The 20,600-nt window shown below is 40.8% G+C and overlaps 1 protein-coding gene across 3 annotated transcripts in view; it reads left to right on the top strand.

The window, feature by feature from the left end:
* The window catches only part of LOC108435872 (alpha-1,6-mannosylglycoprotein 6-beta-N-acetylglucosaminyltransferase B-like), a 174,286-nt gene that overhangs the window by 119,101 nt on the left and 34,585 nt on the right, over positions 1-20,600 (top strand). For all 3 annotated transcript variants that reach the window (XM_037544478.1, XM_037544479.1, XM_017711995.2), the window contains exon 9: positions 14,290-14,421. In XM_037544478.1, coding sequence (XP_037400375.1) covers positions 14,290-14,421 — 132 coding nt within the window. The remainder of the gene's footprint in view (positions 1-14,289; positions 14,422-20,600) is intronic.

The following is a 20,600-nucleotide window of genomic DNA, read 5'->3' as shown; positions in this document are numbered from 1 at the left end:
TAATCTCGCTCTCTCTAGTTCACCATCTACCTGCAGTGCATGACAGCTTTGCTTGCTACCTGCATGATATCAAACCCCCCCCCCTCCCCCCTCCCTCCCCACACAAACACTTTGAGCAGTCAAGCATAGCAGCTACTTTTATGCTTGCCCGGCAACTCCTGAGATTTCCAGACAGAATTAAAAAGTGCAACTCTAAAAATGTAGCACTCCAGGTCAATTTCGTTACGGCAAGTCTAGTAAGTTTCGCTACAAAACAAACAACCATTTCACATCAAACCTCTTTAAATGCCTTTGTTGACATCTCAGCCACTGAGTTATGCATTTAAGTGGCTTTGGTAGTGGTAGGCTGCAGTTTGAGATGCCGGTACTCTTATATAATAATAGTATTAAAGTGCATAGTCATAATAGTAGCCTTACTTTCACATGACTTAGGCTGGACCTACAATACACAATTTTATCGATTTGCCTCTTCTGACAAATGTTCACCAGCCGAAGTGATTTTCCAGCTCAGGAGCTCGATCACAAGCTATTGTGAGCATGGAAGATCCGTTAGTGTGATTAGCTGTTGTAACCGAATGAGTGATTCAGGCATCAGCCAATGTGCTGTGAAAGAAAGAAAAAGGCAAAGTGAACGCAGAATGCATGTCACATGCAGCCCACACTGACCGCAAATAAGAGCCTTTATAAGGTTTATAATGGATGGACCAAGACTCTCTGTACAATTTTAGGTCAGCTTAGTTTGCATATCAGCAGTTCTCACCACAGCTTCATCCCCAGTTTGCATCTTTACTACTCTCCTTGTGTGTCCAGTCCAGTTTGGCTTTGTTCGTGCCACTTGATAATGGGATGAAACTGAGATTTTGAGGGTTTTTTTGGAGCCAAAACTGCAAAAAATGTTATGATTTTATTCTGGATCTGTTCAATTTATTTCTTTTTTTGCAAACTTTGCAGGCAACATTCCACCAACCTCTGTTGTCTATGTGGTTGGCATAGCAACTCAGCAACTTGTAACAAACATCACAAGATTTCTCCTCAGGTTTGTCATATATGGTGTGCGTTTCCAAAAGCAGTTCAAACTGGGCCACAGATATTCAAGCTATGTGAAAAAGGCTTTTGTCTCCTTGATGAGAGGATGAATTTCTTTTAGTTTTCAAAAATGAAAAATAGCCTATTAGTATTTTCACAATGTTTCTTTTACTGTGAAAGCACTGTAAAATTTAACGGTCAATACCCATTTCTGAAAAAAAAAAAGGTTAAATACATGTAAACACAGCATACATATACAGTGTTTTATTGTTCATTTGCATTTATTTTTATTGTTGTTATTGTTATTATTGTGGTAAACAGTAATTGTACTGATCAGAATCAGAATCAAGCTTTATTGGCCGGGTCTGCTACTCATACAAAGAATTTGGTTTTGGTTACAGGAGCTCACAGAGCACAGTATCAGTCAGACATTCACATGTAGGGAATAAGATAAAGTAAATATAAAATAGAACTGTGGTGTCTGAAGCTCTACATGATTTGACGCTATGAATCTAAAATGTTTAAAACTGAGGGCGCCCCTAATGATTTCTCATTTTCTGTCAGCTAAACAGGTAAAATCAGTTTACATAAGGGTCAGAAGGTTCCTTCAGTTTTACAAAAACAAGTCAATAGGGCTCTAAAGGTCACAAAAACAACTTAAAGCTGACTTTTAGGTATCTGAAGTTCAAAAGGTCACAAAAATAACCAACATTTATAAGCGAGGAGACGGGATTGTTGTTTAGAGGTGCTTCATATTGGCCAGAATCCTCTCCCAAGCAGCCCAGGATGGCTTGGTTTGATACTGGTCTTCTTTAGTAAGTAAGACAGTGTCAGCGGAGATTCCTTCATCATTTTCATTTACATTTACATTTACAGCGTTTAGCAGACGCTCTGATCCAGAGCGACTTACAAGAAGTGCTTTGTCAATCTAGAGAAAGTATCTTTGCTAGTTACCAGTAGGTTAGAGAGAAAGACGGTCCTGAGCTCAGAAACTGCTAGAAACAAATGTCACTGCAGACACCAAGAGAAAAAGAACCAGAGTTGAACGCAGAACTCAATAAGACAATAATAATAATAAGATACAACACAATAAACTACAATACAGAGTGCAGTACAATAAAATAAGTGCAGCTTATAATTCAATGATTCAATCTTCACATCATTGCTATTTGAATAAACAACAACAATAAAATAAAATAAAATAAAACATGCATTCCTACCATCACTCACTCAGACACACACACACACACACACACACACACACACACACACACACACACACACACAGTCATACCCGTAAACCTTACAATGTGCAAAGTATGAGTCTAAAGTTAAAGTGCTGAGTGCAGCAGCAGTTAAAGGGTGTATAGTGGCAGAGAAAGGGGTCAATGAGGTGACAGTCAGGTAAGTGGGGTAATGAGGCAGGTAAGTAAGATGCTAGAACAAACGTTGGTTTGAGACGTGAGTTCCACCGGATGGAGTTGAACTTGATACTATATACCAGTATTTTTGAAGAGATTCTTACTTGATTATATTGTTGAAAGGTTTGTCAGGCATTTCTCCTGCCAGCCTTTTTTCCACTTTTGTTTTTGACAGTGTATAACATGCCTTTGCTCTAGAAAACTGTCTAGTTCTTCTTTAAAGTTCTGTTGTTGAAACGGACGAACTTTTCAGTGCATGACTTTAATTGCATGACTTAAAAGACAGGAAGTAATCAGGTTACATTACTGTAATATAGCAGTCTTTTGGATTAAGTTACAGATTACAGTAGTCAGTAATCTGCACTGGAATACATTTTAAAGAAACCCTCCCATGTCTGGTAGCACGTATGTAGCACCAGTCATATTTTGACTGCTTAGTGACTATGTTTCAGAAGACCCAGTGCAATTCAGCGGTGAACGTACACACAGACAATGGAACATTCATGTTTATTACAGGGTGTGAACAAACAACACATGGTGCGATCGAGGCCATTTTCAAAAAGCCATTTGTTTTTCTCTCACCACAACAACATAGACCTGGAGACCTTATTTAGGAATGCCATTGACTGCATAATGCAAACTGAGGCACTCAGAGATCTATGACGGACAAGGTTATTCCAGCGCGTATAGCTGTATAGCAGCCGGTAGTAATCATGGTCTGCAGTGTTTGATCAGAGTGGCATGGGGCTGTAAACCTCTGTCAGACTTTGAATGACTTTGGATCTGTCAGCAGCCCATGGCTGTGCTGTCTGAATGGAGTTTGTTTACAGCTGAGTTTGGGAGGGAGCGATAGTGCTATTTCAGTCCAGTCAGGCTTGAAAAGAATGAGCTAGTCTGGTAGGTGAGAAGTCGAATTCAGTGAGGTGACGTCTCACTAATACACTGCGAAAAGAGAATGTGAGGCAGCAGAGGCACAGAAAGGCTCACTAAGATGTAGTGTGTGTGTCTGCATTTCACATTGATACTCATTACGTGCCCAGCCCTATTTGAGCTGGATTAGTTTTACATAGAGCTGCGCTGTAATTTGAGTGATCACTGGGATTTTGATCTTGTATGAATCTGTCATGTCTACACTTTTTACAAATCTGGTACATAATAATTGCAGAACACCTTCTGAAAGGAAATCACCATAATAAAACTACAACACCGGGTAAAAGAAAATGGTTCTTTTTTGTTAAGTGATGACAAGTTTAACAGCTAAAATTCGCTAAAATTTAATGAATTTTAAATGTGCAGAAGTTTGTTCTCTGTAGAGAACTTGAATGTTCATGGCTAATTAACCAGGTAGCTGTGGTTGTGGTGGGCCAATGTTGAATTTTGGTCTCAGTCCAGCTCTGACTTTGCATATGGCTGTACGTGGAGCTCATGAAGTGGTCAGTGAGTGGAACTAAAAGATGGGATGTATTTGCATGGCTAGTATATTTGTTTAAATGCAGCTGTAAAACACATAGTTGTCTAGCATATCACACATTACACAGTTCGCATGAGAGATGTCATTTGATTTAGAAGCAAATGGGAGTTGGATGAAAGCCATACAATTACAGCGTCCATTTGCTCCAAGTGTAGGCCTTTTGAAATCTCCCTACGAGGGTGAATAAAAGGAAACAGCGCTGACTGCTGAAAAGGCAGATTGGAAGAATGCTCTGGCTATTGTAAAGAGCTGATATTCAACTGTATCAAATCCATTAGTGATGAATTCATGGGTAGGCTAATTGGATGCAATCTGCATTTTATCCTTGTGAGGGCAAAAAAGCGGCAAGAAATTTGAAAAGCTGGCTTGGAAGAGTGCTAATTACAACAGACTGACTTTGTGTAGAATGAAAGGGGATAGTTTTCTTTCTTCTATGTCAAATAAAAGCCACATTTGAATGAGCTCATGTCTTGTTTTTGGTTTGCTGAAGTATTATCTGATATTTTCAGATGCATACATTATGAAGCATTCTACATATCACTTTCTACATATATATATATATATATATATATATATACACACACACACACACTCACCGGCCACTTTATTAGGTACTAATTATTAACTGTTCAGTTGCTAACATAAATAGCTAATCAGCCAATCACACGGCCTCAACTCAATGGCGGAGGAAACCCACGCAGACACGGGGAGAACAACATAAAAATATATTTTATGTTATTTAACAAGCTTCTGGCTTTATCCCTTATACTCAATGTTTCTTTGAATCAAATCATCATCAAATCAAATCCAATTTGTGGCGCTTTTTACAGCTGATGTTGTCACAAAGCAGCTTCACAGAATTCCAGAGAAGATAAAGTTTTAACAAGAATGTAAAACCCCCAGGTGGGCAAGCCAGGGGCAACAGTGGCAAGGAGAACCTCCGGCAGCACGGCAGCACTCTGAAACAGTTCGGCATCCCTCCGCTCCACCGTCCACAAACCTGAGTGACCGCGTGCGAGCAGCGGGACGACAGCACCAGCGTCTCAGTTTACTATAATTCCCTGTGTCCATTGACCCCTGGATCTGCTGCCTTTATCTAAGGGGGAACATTAACTACCAAAAGCTGAACTGAACAAGTGAGTTTTCAGCCTAGATTTAAAGATTGAGTCCTGAACAGTTTCTGGAAGATCATTCCAGAGTTTGGGGGCTTTATAAGAAAAAGCTCTTCCCCCAGCTGCAGCCTTAGGAATTCTAGGAACTATTAATAAGTCAGCGCTCTGGGATCTGAGTAGTCATGATGGCTCGTAATAGGAAATAAGGTCTTGCAGGTACTCAGGAGCGAGCCCATGTAGGGCTTTATATGTCAATAAAAGGATTTTATAATCAATACAGAATTTAACAGGCAGCCAATGAAGTGATGATAGCACTGGACTGATATGATCAGATGTTCTAGTTTTAGTGAGGACCCTGGCTGCGGCGTTTTGGACTAGTTGAAGTTCAGCTAAGATTCCTGCTCGTACATCCTGACAGTAGCGCGTTACAGTAGTCTAGCCTAGAAGTAATAAAGGCGTGTACTAGTGTTTCCACATCACGCAGGGACAGGGCATTTCTGATCTTGGCGATGTTGTGAAGATGTAGAAAAGCTGTCCTAGTGATGCCGCCTGTGTGTTGATCAAATGATAAATCTGAATCAAATATGACACCAAGATTTTTTGCTGCTAAGCCAGGTGTAACAAAAGTCAGCAAGATTTAAAATTATATCTGGTAATTTTTTTCCTTGCCACTTTTGGACCCAGAAGGAGAACCTCTGTTTTGTTACTGTTTAGTAGGAGGAAGTTCCGTGACATCCAGCCTTTCACATCTTTTACACAGTCCTCTATTTTCTTTAACCTGTATTGGTCATCAGGCTTGGCTGATATGTACAGTTGTGTATCGTCTGCGTAACAATGAAAGTTAATACCATGGTTACTCATAACTGTGCCTAACGGTAACATGTATAGAGTAAATAATAAAGGTCCTAAAATAGAGCCTTGTGGAACTCCAAATCTTACTTTTGAATAAATGGAAGATAAATTGTTTACACTGACAAACTGATAACGTTCTGTTAGGTAAGATTGGAACCATGATAGGGCCGTCCCTGTGACTCCAACCATGTTTTCTAACCTTTCTAGGAGAATATTGTGGTCTATTGTATCGAAAACCGCGCTGAGGTCAAGTAGCACTAACAGGGATACGTAGCCTTGATCAGAGGCAAGAAGAAGATCATTAGTTATCTTAACTAGAGCCGTCTCAGTGCTGTGGTGTGGCCTGAATCCAGATTGGAGTTTTTCATATATATGGTTCTTATGTAGATATGAACTAAGTTGTTGGGCCCTAGCTTTTTCTAAGATCTTTGATATGAATGGTAAATTAGAAACAGGCCTGTAGTTAGACAAAACGGCAACATCAAGATTTGGTTTCTTGATCAGGGGTTTGATAACTGCTAGTTAAAAAGCTTTGGGAACATGGCCCAGGCTAAGGGACGGATTTACTATAGAGTTAAAATAGGGTTTATAATAACTGGCAGTACTTCTTTGAGTAATTTTGAGGGAATTGCATTGAATATGCAGGTTGTGCAATTTGCAGAAGAGATCATCTTCTCTAGCTCCAGCTGTGGGAGGGGGTAAAAAGTTTCCAGGCTCTTTTCTACAACTGTGTTTTGTTTTATATCAGCCAAGTCAGATGACAGCCAAGTTGGGTTTAATACTGTGGCTTGAATTTGTTGTCTAATATTTTCAATTTTATTATTAAATAAGTCCATAAAAACTTCACTGGTGAGAGTTGCTCGGATTTCTGGTTCAGTACCTGCCTGATTTTTTGAGATTCTGGAAATCACACTAAACAGAACTCTAGGATTATATTTATTATTCTCGATCAGCGAGGCCAGATTAGGTCGTTTAAATGGGCTTTGAGGCAACATAATATTGATTTTACTCCATTTTTATTATAAATATAATAAGTAAATATAAATACTGATTTATGTGAAACCCAAACAGATGTGCATTACATTTTTGAATGGATGAAAAATGACTTTTCTGAAGACAACTGTCTGGAGCAGAAATGTTTCAGCCACACTTCGCCATATTAAGTAGAGGTTTAAAATGCCCAGCAGAAGCTGCTGAGACCACCTACATGCTTTTTTATTGGTTTATTCCGACTCCACTCTTCATTATTAACTCTGTCATTGTTATTAAATGTCTTTGTAAAGAGGAGAAAACTGGTTTATTACCCTAAAGCAACACTGTGCAGTAGAGGAATATCCTTCAGTCAGGGTTAATCTTGCTTTCATTGGGTAAGTCTGGCTGTAGCCGTATGTGAAAATGAATGCAGGACACATGCAAACACAGCGTTTCGATAGGAAATCAATCTGCTGCTCCACACACTCTGTCTCTGCATGGCTGCAGCCACTGACACGGTAGTTGAAGTGAGCAGATACAGTGAACACACAGGTATGATTCACACAGCTGCACAGACACTGAATGGTTCCTGAACAGGAGATGGAGTGGTTCAGAAAAAGAGAGATAAAAGCGAGAGAGTTGCGGACAGAATATACTATGGCGTCCACTCCGTGGTCACACATACACTAGATTTCACAAATTGCCCAGTGCCTTAGAATTTGGTCTGTAAGGCCACATGTCAATCTACATGTGACCACATGGTCAAAGACCACATGGTCAGTGTCTCAATCTTGAAATTCGAGCTACAAATATTTAAATAAAATCTGATTAACTGGCTTAGAAATATTTTGGTTTTGTTTTTTTCTTTGTTTTTTTTTCTGTTCATTTCTGGGTTTATATTTTCTGATTCTCTTACATTCGACAGTAGAAACAAACTTTTTAAAAAAGCCTAAATAAATAAACAAGCCTTACTGTGCCTATCTGTAAAAAGATTCATGAAATTCACTGCACATCGATGCTCAGTGATAGTCAGCTCCACCGTGGCTATCTTTACTGATTTAACTTCCTAGCAAATGAGTTCGCAACATCGATAACGTCACGATTTAAAATCAAGGTGCCAAATGGGGCCATGCAATACAATTGACTTGATACAATACACTTTTGAGTAACCTTTAAAATGATGGCTCTACAATAAACATTACAGTAAATGTAAAGTGTTTTCCTAGAACCACAAATACAATACAATATTTAAGAGTATAGTTAAATGACACACGTTGATAGTTTTTTATTTAACTACTTCTGAACGTACAGGACATACGGTCATAAGCAATGGGTCACCCCGGTCAAACGACAGGTTTAGTTGATTTTCTAAGTGAGCACACTTCTGCAGATTTTAACACACAAATACAATTTATTTTCTCAATTTAACACCTTATAGACACCTTATAGAAATTGTGTGAAGGACAGAAACTGTGTATTGAAATGTGCAGGAGTGTGTTCTCTGTTGTAACGGGGAGCGAGGAGGCGGATGCTGAGATAAGCGAGATTTATTAGGGGCAATTCCAGGGTCGTGGTCAAGACGGTCCAGGGTCATAGAGCCAATACGGACAGAATCAGGTACAAACATGACGAGCAATACAAACAGTTCTAACAACAGACCGAAACATCCAACAGAGACCGACACATCAAACAAAGACCGGCAAACACAGGGCTTAAATACAAAGGGATAACGAGGGTCAGGTGAAAACAATCAGGGGAGGAGTCACCAAGCAAGGGGCAGGACTTACACCAAAACAAAACGCACATGGACCGGACTGGGAGGGGCCAGTCGTGACATCTGTACAGGTGTTCAATTATTTCCACTTATTATTTCCACAGAAGTCAATTCAGTTACATTAGTTTACTTTTGCAGGTGGTTCTTTCCACTGAAAAAGCTCATGTTTCCATCCTTATTCACTTCGCTTCAGTGCCAGCTCTGCAACACAAATGCAATATTAAGTCAGACGTTGCATGATGTGTGTTCCAAGCTGGGAAATGGGCTTGTGCACACACAAATGCATGTCTGGATTTCTTGTGATTGCTGGATGTGTTGTGACTCCTCGTATGAATAATGTTTGTTTTGTTTTTTTTATAGACTCCTCTTGTCCATTTCAGGAGATTTCACATTGCACTTATTAGCGTTTGGCATCATATATTCTTATAGCTGTTGACGACAGATCCTTCCCAGTGCAGGCATGCAATAGACACCCAGGAAAATTTGGAAGAACAATCCGAAAAACCTTACAGAAAACATTAATCAATTAAACATTAAAAGCCGATTATACTAAAAATAATAATAATAAATGATGTGGCTGGTGATCAAGCTCAGGTATTAAACACTACAACAGGGATAAATATGCAAAATATGGCTGGTAGCATTGGTATCAGTTAAAATATAGACTTAACAGGTCAGCAGCAAAAGAACTGCATATGAAGACATTTTATTATGCAAAAATAAACAGGATTGCACATAATTGATGAATATGTGAAATGTGGGCCAATTTAAAGCAAAAACAAGTCTGGAATTAGCCTGAAGAACTGGGAAAATATGAATGTGGGCCAATATACAGCAAAAACAAGTCTGGAATTAGTCTGAAGAACTGGGAAAATATGAATGTGGGCCAATATACAGCAAAAACAAGTCTGGAATTAGTCTGAAGAATTGGGAAAATATGAATGTGGGCCAATCTACAACAAAAACAAGTCTGGAATTAGTCTGAAGAATTGGGAAACTATGAATATGGGCCAATTTAAAGCAAAAACAAGTCTGGAATTAGTCTGAAGAATTGGGAAACTATGAATGTGGGCCAATTTAAAGCAAAAACAAGTCTGGAATTAGTCTGAAGAATTGGGAAACTATGAATGTGGGCCAATATACAGCAAAAACAAGTCTGGAATTAGTCTGAAGAATTGGGAAAATATGAATGTGGGCCAATATACAGCAAAAACAAGTCTGGAATTAGTCTGAAGAATTGGGAAAATATGAATGTGGGCCAATATACAGCAAAAACAAGTCTGGAATTAGTCTGAAGAATTGGGAAAATATGAATGTGGGCCAATATACAGCAAAAACAAGTCTGGAATTAGTCTGAAGAACTGGGAAAATATGAATGTGGGCCAATATACAGCAAAAACAAGTCTGGAATTAGTCTGAAGAATTGGGAAAATATGAATGTGGGCCAACATACAGCAAAAACAAGTCTGGAATTAGTCTGAAGAATTGGGAAAATATGAATGTGGGCCAATATACAGCAAAAACAAGTCTGGAATTAGTCTGAAGAACTGGGAAAATATGAATGTGGGCCAATATACAGCAAAAACAAGTCTGGAATTAGTCTGAAGAATTGGGAAAATATGAATGTGGGCCAACATACAGCAAAAACAAGTCTGGAATTAGTCTGAAGAATTGGGAAAATATGAATGTGGGCCAATATACAACAAAAACAAGTCTGGAATTAGTCTGAAGAATTGGGAAAATATGAATGTGGGCCAATATACAGCAAAAACAAGTCTGGAATTAGTCTGAAGAATTGGGAAACTATGAATGTGGGCCAATATACAACAAAAACAAGTCTGGAATTAGTCTGAAGAATTGGGAAAATATGAATGTGGGCCAATATACTGCAAAAACAAGTCTGGAATTAGTCTGAAGAATTGGGAAACTATGAATGTGGGCCAATTTAAAGCAAAAACAAGTCTGGAATTAGTCTGAAGAATTGGGAAAATATGAATGTGGGCCAATATACAACAAAAACAAGTCTGGAATTAGTCTGAAGAATTGGGAAACTATGAATGTGGGCCAATTTAAAGCAAAAACAAGTCTGGAATTAGTCTGAAGAATTGGGAAAATATGAATGTGGGCCAATATACAGCAAAAACAAGTCTGGAATTAGTCTGAAGAATTGGGAAACTATGAATGTGGGCCAATATAAAGCACAAACAAGTCTGGAATTAGTCTGAATAATTGGGAAAATATGAATGTGGGCCAATTTACAGCAAAAACAAGTCTGGATTCCATGTTAACATTCACCAGAATAATAACACCAGAAGAACATTATAGTCACTAGGCATTGACTCTGTGTGTTTTCATGTTAGATAAGGAGGCTTTGAGTGGTGGAGACTGATCCTTCAGATGAGCGAGAGCGTGAGGGAGGACATGCATATGAGTGCTTTAGTATTTATTCTTGCACATAATGCTTTTTAGGGCTCTTTCATAGCTGCCTTATTCAGCACAGACCAAACAAACTTTTCCTTTAATTCGTTTTTTTTGGAAACTACACCCACAACAAAGAACTAAACTATGGTCTACCGAAAACTGCAGGTCATGGTTCCCGTCTAAGGGAACCGTGGTTCTTTTGTGTTACTGGTGGGAACATCCAACCCCAACACAATTCTCAGTATATGTTTAATATGTACTCTACTATACAAAGCTTTCAGTTTTCAGTGTGTCTCTACTTGAGAAGACATCAATACATCCCATTTGGGGTGGTGGCACACTTCCAAAAGAGGTGGGGCCAAATGTAGTGGTTCGATTTATTAAACAAACACAAAAAAACAACATCAAAGTACTGTAGAGGAACCATGACAGACTAAAATATGACAAACTTACAAAAGTCTCTGTGTTGCAATTTGAGTCAGAGTGAAAATTGGGAACACTGGGGGGCCCTGAGGACCAGTTTGAGAACCACTGACATAGAGCATAATCTAATCTATGTCCCAATAAACCTATTCATTGTTTTATTTTCCGAGAAGCAGATCTTTAATTCAGGTTATGAAGGTCAAAACATGATGAAAACACACACACACACACACACACAAACACACACACATTTACTAAGGCGCTTATCCTTCTGGGTCGGTCATTGGGCGGAAGGCACCCTGGACAGGTGCTGAAAAAAACAGCTTTGCAATAGTGCTCACTTCTGTTAGAGTCCCTATGAGGTTCTAGGAGTTTGTCAGCACCAAGCCAACAGCAATACACCTGAACATTTTTAGCCATTCTAGATTAAACACGTCCCACGTTGTCTGTAACAGATGTTTTATCCTATAGAAGTTTCAGTTGACCGAGGCTGGCACAGAGCTGTTGCCACTGTCTTCTGTGTCTAACAACCCACTAATTAGACCACCACTCAAATTCACAACTAGTCATGTATACTAGGACTCTCAGAAGGCTTAAAGTGATGTTTTTTTCAGAGTGCCACCTGGAACGGAGTAACAAGGAGTAGTGGTTGAAATCTTCCCCTTCGAAGTGAAACTGCTACTGTCTAACAACTACTAGCGCCGCTCTGTAGGCGACCCTGCCCGTCTGCAGGGACAGCAGAGGAGGGTCAAGTTCAGCTCCTCACTGCTGGGCTTTAGTTACATTTAGGGCATCATACGCCTTCAAAGAGGGGGGCAATTATTTATTATCACCCCCCCATAATTCTTCAGTGATACGAAGCTGAAGTCAGAGATTCACCAGCTTCTTACTCGAGTTTTTCTCTCCCACCTTAAACGGTTCTGAGGCATGAGGTGCCAGAATGGAACTGCTACACCATTAAAGGTGGAACGAGAAAGTTAGCTAGACTAGCTACTGAGACATCAGCAAACTACTAGCGATTTTTATGCTTGTTATGAAGAAAATAACCAGAATGCATTGAACTGACTTTAAACTTAGAAAATCCAATGTTTATTTTCCGCCCAGTCATCTTGCAGGTTTTTCTTTTTTTCTCATACCAGTCTCTGTGGAGCGACCCTCTGAAAGTCATCTGTTCAGAGGGCCATGTAGCCCTGACACTTCACCCCACCCCTCTACCTCAAAAACAAAAAAGGGGGATACCCTAACCCAGGGTTAACAGAGTGGTCAGGGCTAAGGTAGGAGTGAGGGGTGATATGGGATTAGGCCATTAAGTGAGTAATGTTACTGGAGCAGAAGTGAACTCCATGACCCAGAAGGATAAGCGGCTTAGAAAGTGTGTGTGTGTGTGTGTGTGTGTGTGTGTGTGTGTGTGTGTGTGTGTGTGTGTGTGTGTGTGTGTGTGTGTGTAGTTCCATTGAAGGATGATGTTAGGGCTAACATGATAACAGCACACAAAGACGTATTAATAATAATAATAATAATAATAATATTTAGATAATATAATTGACAGTCACAGGCCCTTGAACTCATCCTAACTTTACTGGAACTGTCTACCACCTCCTCTAAATAACACTAACTAGCACATCTGTAACACACTTGTAATGCATCTGCTTCAGAAAACAGATCAAGACGCCTCTGAATTCACGCTAACAAACCCACATGTAAAACTACTTACATTGTGTTTTGTACTGTCTGCTTGTTGTTTGTTTCATTAAATAAATTCATAATAAATAATCATTATTTTTCTTTTCTTTGAGGAAAACTACTTTGTAGAAGCCCTTTCTGGGTTTTTTTTTTAATAAAAAATAAAAGTAAAAAATAAAATTATAAAGGAGGAGGATACAGTTCACTGGTCGAAAAATGACCTCGGGGTTTAGGGGGAAAGTCCTGCTCCTCAGTAAAAAGAGCAAACCATCCAATTGGTAAAGCTGCAAGCAGGACCAGCCACGAGTGATGGGTCAAATGCCCACTCGCTCCTGTGGTTAAGATGACCGTGAGTAAATTGTGTATTTCACAGCATCATATTGCATCTACGGCCTCTGACTCTCTTTCCTGGGTACAAGCGGGACGTAGGTGGGCTCCAGCAGGCCCCAATGAGAACTCAGCGCTCATTTATAGAGCAGCTCAGTGTTGGTTTACATATTCTCTGTGGTACCATCTGCCTCTGCTCGGAAACATGAGGAGACAAAGATCAGCCAGAGCTTCTCCATAGCAGCACCAGAGAAGAGTCCTTTTACTGTCAGATGATCCACGATATTGCAAGTGTGAGTACTGGATGGAGATGGATGGAGCCTTATCACGCACAGACAGGCTGCCTGCTGATAGTCATAAATTTCACATGTGGAAGGAGGAGCATCCCTCATCCCATGAGTGGTGTGCTACGCGTCTGTGTGTGTTCTGGAAGACTACAAAGTGCGTCTTTCACTCCCTATTAGCAGTGGCAGACAGATCATGCGCCTGTGCGTGCGCTCATCAGTGCGTTCCAGACATCATACGTCTGTAACCACATTAAACATCCAGAAGCACAAGGCCTCTCTGAGGCGAATGAAAGAGCAGCCCTGAAAGAGCTCCTCCGGTGGCTCTACGGTCTTTTGTTCATTTGCTATTTGCCGTGCTAGTGCTTAGTGAACAATGCGTGGCCACAGGACTTGCACATTGTTAATGGTGCATTTTTCTCTCACCATAAAGAGCGTAATGCATCACAGCTCTGTATAAACGCTCTTATCTGTGTTCTAATGAGGCTTTTTCTTACTGCTGTCAACCCTTTTTTCACCTCAGGTTCCTTGGCGTTCCCCCAGGGAGAGGAAGCTGCCCGCTGCGAGGCCCACTTCCCTTTGACCTCATCTACACTGACTACCATGGACTGCAGCAGATGAAGCAGCACATGGGCCTCTCACTCAGGAAGCACAAGTCAGTGTGCATAAATGTGTAATGTCCTGTAATGCACTGTAGACTCACTGACCACTCTATCAAAAACACCTACCTTAAAAGTCCACTGTATAGACACAATAACAGACTGTAATCCATCCTATGGAAGTAGCTGGTCACATTAACATTTGACAGCACATGTCATGTTGCAGACTTCATGTAACACTGCAGCAGAAATCAGACAGTTTTAATCTCAAATCAGGGAGTGAAACAAATTGAATTCACAACCATTTGTCACTGTGTTAACCCTAACCCATCTGTGCAGTGAGAGACCCACATACATGCACACTAGTGAACACACACACACACACACACACACACACACACACACACACACACACACACACACAAGGGGGCAGCGAACACACTTGCCCAGAGCAGTGGGCAGCCCTATCCACAGCACCCGGGGAGCAATTGGGGGTTGGGTGTCTTGCTCAAGGGCACTTCAGTGATGGACTGCCAGCCGAGGGGATTGAACCAGCAATCTTCCGGTCACAGGGCCAGTTCCCTAACCTCCAGCCCACGACTGCCCCCAATTGAAAACACTAAACAATCCAAGGGTCAAAACACAGGTCAGAAAAGTCAGACAACGGTATCCAAAGGGCAAGACAAAAAGACGGGAGAATCCAAACAAAGGAAAAGACAGTCATAACACAACGCTCAGTAAGATCAGAGATACAATACCTTGCATCTTCTCTACGCTAAGCCCAGGCTTATATACTACCTATAACTAGTCATATGACAGATCACACAGGTGCAACGGGTTAAAACTCTGGTGATGGGTGCGCTGATAGGAGCACGAGTCATGTTCAGGAGTCACATGATCTCTTGTAGCCTCTTGGGAAATGAAGTCCGAACCTGACTCTGGCTGTGATGGCAGAATTTCTGTCGGGATCAATAAATCTATCTATCACATGATCATCCCGAGTATGCTGGGAGATGGACTTTTGCAGTTTGACAGACGCGTGACGTCAAATCCTCCACCAACAGCACTACAGCTTTGGCTTTGTTGAGCACTGAACCTTCAAAACTGAGGAAACGTTCATTTAACCAGCGTCTAAACCCAAATCTCTTAACATTTCTTCCCCACTGACTATAAACAAATACACGAAACTGCATGATATGCAGTCAGCCAGAAGACTCTATTATGATTTTTACTTTGGGGGTTTTGCTGTTGCTAAACTTGCTAAATGTTATGTTAGCTCCATGGCTAACTGCAGCTGCACACAAGTCACCCCACTGCCAATGACAGCTATTCAAATAGATCACAGTTTAAAACTTCAATTTTAGACTAAAATAAAACAAAAAAAATCACTTTGACTGACCCTCACTCAGATAAGGGTACCTTGAGATGCCTTATGATATTAATAAGATGCCTTAATTATGTTCATTCTATTACAGTTAATGATTGAACATTCCATTTTGTCACTACCAAAATAATCATAACAATTTTAGCTCATTTTGAGATGAGTAGAATACTCATATTGAGTGGTAGGATTCTCTCCTGCCACGTGGGAGGCCTGGGTTCGATTCCCGGGCGATGCATGTTTTCTTTGGGGCAGTCGTGGACTGGAGGTTAGGGAACTGGCTCTGTGACCAGAAGGTCGCCAGTTTGATCCCCAGAGCCGACAGTACATGACTGAGGTGTCCTTGAGCAAGACACCTAACCCCCAACTGCGCCCCCGGCACTGCGGATAGGGCTGCCCACCACTCCGAGCAAGTGTGCTCACTGCCCCCTAGTGTGTGTGCGTTCACTAATGTGTGTATGTGGTGTTTCACTTCACAGATGGGTTAAATGCGGAGGTGAAATTTCCCCATTGTGGGACTAATAAGGGTCAATTAATCTTAATGACCAGCAAACACAGATTTGAACAGTTGTACATGCACCATAAGATCATAATATTGTAGATAAAAAGTTCACTTTTTAAATTGTCGCTGAAGATTACAGAATATATGTTTCAGGACTGACACATTTCCTTCACAACAATGGGATCTTTATGAGTAGGAGAGGTGATTTAGCCAGCTTCCGACTCTCACCAACCATGCAAGTTACGTAGATTTTTGTACGACTTAGTCTGCAGCCCTCTACTCCTCTACGTATAACCATTATGTGATATATTTTCACTTTTGCGTCGTTACTGTTTATGGTTATCAAAGCTAAATTGATAATAGCTAAACTGACGTGAAGGATTTCATTCATCATTGATCTTCTGGACCAGCTGTGGTCTTGTGCATCAACGGTGACCGCTTTACGGAGTCACTGACTGACCATCTGTCCCTTACACCCTTTGCTAAAACATGCAAGACACACAGTAGGTGTTGCTATACGCCTAATTAAAGAAATTGATTAATGCTGGAACCTATTCCACCACTCACTGGGCGAGAGGCCGGAAGCACTCTGGACAGGTTGTCCATCACAGGGATAAAATATAAATAATGAAAATAAATATTGAAAGTAAGGGGACAAACAGGTCATGGGTCTTACATAAATAACAAAAGCAGGCTCTTTCTGTCGGTTTGAAATTCTTACACGGTAATAAAGGCAGTGTCATGTAGTGTTTTTTACTCTACCGGATGAGGATAAAGATGGTAAACTTGAATATTATTTTAATGTGATTGATATTTTAATAATTATTACTTTGTAACATTAGCCAAATTGGAATCTAAAATGCCAGTGCAGAGCTATTATAATATATTAGCAGATAGAGATTTTGTCTTCATGGTTTAATTCGGGAAATAGCAGTCGATGCAGTATTTCACAACTAGAGAAAAGCCAGCTAAAAACAATTAAAAAGTTAAAGTGGTTGCAGAACGCTGTTGATTGTGTTTGATAACTTAATCGGTTTATATAGTAATTACAGGTAGTAGGAGGTAAAGGTGTAAGCATTATATAAGTGGAATTACACATGATATTGAGCATTTCCACATTCATTTCTATGAAAAAAACTGTACGAATGGGTTAAAAGCTCAAACAACCTGTTTGGGTAGAGATAGTAACCATGGCTTCTAAATCAAAACATCAAGAAAAAGTATGTAAAATGAGAGGTTTTGAAGTGGTAAATTATCTTTGAGTCTTGATTATGTGTTATTGCCCATGACAACATATCCAGACGTCTCTAATTACCTTGGAAATACTGCATCAGCGTATACATCACAAGAGCTAAAAACATACAGATCGCTAAGACAATACAGGCTCAGTGATATTCCGCCTTTACCATCAACAGCTCAGCACTGAAGTTGTAGACCACACAAACTCACAACATGCTGGAGCTTGTGAAAATCACCTATCCTCTATATCATCATTTACTACAGTTCCAAACTCCCTCTGGAAGCAACATCAGCACTAAAATTGTGTGTCAAGAGCTTCATGAAATATGTTTCCGTGGCTGATTAGCTGCACACAAGCCTAAGATCACTATGCACAATGCCAAGTGTCGGCTGGAGCGATGAAAGGTATGCCCTGGACTGTGTGTGTGACGTGGGGGAGAGATGATGAGGTGGGCGCATACGCTGAGAGAAGCGAGATTTATTAGGGGCAAATCCGGAATCAGGGTCTAAACAGTCCAGGGTCAAAGAGCCAACACGGAGAGAATGAGGGACAGACATAACGAAAAGGAACACAGACTAAACAAAATAACAGAGACTAGGAAATATAACAGAGGCCAGAAGATACAACACCAAACAACACAATACAAAGACCAGCAAACTGACAGGGGGAAACACAGGGATTAAATTCAGGAACAACGAGGGTTAACAAGACACAGGTGAAAACAATCAAGGGCGGAGTCTAGAAACAAGGGGGCAGAACAGGGAAGAAACAAAACAAGGAAGCACATCGACAAGGCCAGAAGGTAAACACAAGCACATGGAGGACTGGGAGAGGCCAATCGTGACACAGTGGAAACGTGTTCTCTGGAGTTTAGATTAATAACACTTCACTGTCTTGTGGTCTGATAAATGAATCTGAGTTGACAGAGGCCAAGTGAACGCTACACACTGGAATGCATAGTGCCAACAGTACAGTTGGGTGGAGAAAGTATAATGGGCTGGGGCTGTGTTTCTGGATTTGAGCCCCTTAGTTCCAGTGAACTACATGACCCAGAAAGATAAGTGGCTTAGAAAGTGTGTGTATGCATGTATAACCCCAATTCCAATGAAGTTGGGATGTTGTGTAAAACATAAATAAAAACATTTTTAATATATAAATATTTAATGTTTAAACAGATAAACTTTATTGTTTTTTGCAAATATTCACTCATTTTGAATTTGATGCCTGCAACACGGTCCAAAGAAGTTGGGACAGGGGCAAGAAATAACTGAGAAAGTTGAGGAATGCTCAAAAAACACCTGTTTGGAACATTCCACAGGTGAACAGGTTAATTAGAAACAGATGAGTGTCATGATTGGGTATAAAGAGAGCATCCCTGAAAGGGAACATCCACTTTGTGAACAACTGCGTGAGCAAATAGTCCAACAGTTTAAGAACAATGTTTCTCAACGTGCAATTGCAAGGAATTTAGGGATTTCATCATCTACAGTCCTTAATATCATCAAAAGATTCAGAGAATCTGGAGAAATCTCTGCGAGTAAGCAGCAAGGCAGAAAACCAACACTGAATGCCCGTGACCTTCGACCCCTCAGGCGGCTCTGCATTAAAAACCCACATCATTCTGTAACGGATATTACCACATGGGCTCAGGAACACTTCGGAAAACCACTGTCAGTGAACACAGTTCGTCGCTCCATCTACAAGTGCAGGTTAAAACTCTGCCATGCAAAGCGAAGCCGCATATCAACACCACCCAGAAACGCTGCCGGCTTCTCTGGGCTGAGCTCATCTGAGATGGACTGAGTGGAAAAGTGTCCTGTGGTCTGACGCGTCCACATTTCACACTGTTTTTGGAAATCATGGACGTCGTGTCCTCCGGGCCAAAGAGGAAAAGGACTGTCCGGATTGTTTTCAGCGTAAAGTTCAAAAGCCAGCATCTCTGATGGTGTGGGGGGGGTGTTAGTGCCCATGGCAGGGGTAACTGGCACATCTGTGATGCCCCATTAATGCTGAAAGGTACATACAGGTTTTGGAGCAACATCTGCTGCCATCCAAGCAGCGTCTTTTTCAGGGACGTCCTGCTTATTTCAGCAAGACGATACCGAGCCACATTCTGCACGTGTTACAACAGCGTGGCTTCGTAGTAAAAGAGTGCGGGTACTAGACTGGCCTGCCTGCAGTCCAGATCGTCTCCCATTGAAAATGTGTGGCGCATTATGAAGCTCAAAATACGACAGCGGAGACCCCCAGACTGCTGAGCAGCTGAAGCTGGACATCAAGCAGGAATGGGAAAGAATTCCACCTACAAAGCTTCAACAATCAGTGTCCTCAGTTCCCAAACGCTTATTGAGTGTTGTTAAAAGGAAAGGTGATGTAACACAGTGGGAAACACGCCCCTGTCCCAACTTCTTTGGAACGTGTTGCAGGCATCAAATTCAAAATTAGTGAATATTTGCAAAAAACAATAAAGTTTATCCGTTTGAACATTAAATATCTTGTCTTTGTAGTGGATTCAGTTGAACATAGGTTGAAAAGGATTTGCAAATCATCGTATTCTGCTTTTATTTATGTTTTACACAACGTCCCAATTTCACTGGAATTGGGGTTGTAGTTCCAGTGAAGGATGGTGTTAAGGCTAACATGATAATAGCACACAAAGACATTTTACACAATTTCCTGCTTCCAACTTTGTGGCAACAGTCTGGGGAGGGCCCTTTTCTGTTTTGTGCCCCTGTGCACAAAGCGAGGTCAATTAAGGCAAGGTTTGATGAATTTGGTGTGGAGGGACTCTGGTGGTCTACGCAGAGCCCTGACCTCAACTTCAGTGAACACCTTTGGGATGAACTGGAACACTGATTGTGAGCCAGGCCTTCGTCGTTCAACACCAGTGCCTGACCCGACAAATGTCCTTCTGACTGAATGAACACTAATTCCCATTGACACAATCCAAAATCTTGTGGAAAGCCTTTCCAGAGGGGTTGAGGCTCTTATGCCACAGAAGGTGTGGCAAGTCCAAACTAATGCTCATGGTTTTAAAATGGAATGTCCAACAAGCTTGTATAGCTGTGAGGCCTGGGTGTCCGCATACTTTTGGCCACATAGTGTACATGTC

The sequence above is a fragment of the Pygocentrus nattereri genome, chromosome 14, assembly GCF_015220715.1.
Source record: "Pygocentrus nattereri isolate fPygNat1 chromosome 14, fPygNat1.pri, whole genome shotgun sequence".
In the NCBI taxonomy this organism is placed as follows: Eukaryota; Metazoa; Chordata; class Actinopteri; order Characiformes; family Serrasalmidae; genus Pygocentrus; species Pygocentrus nattereri.
Note: the sequence above shows the minus strand (reverse complement) of the source record. Positions and strands in the feature narration are given on the sequence as shown.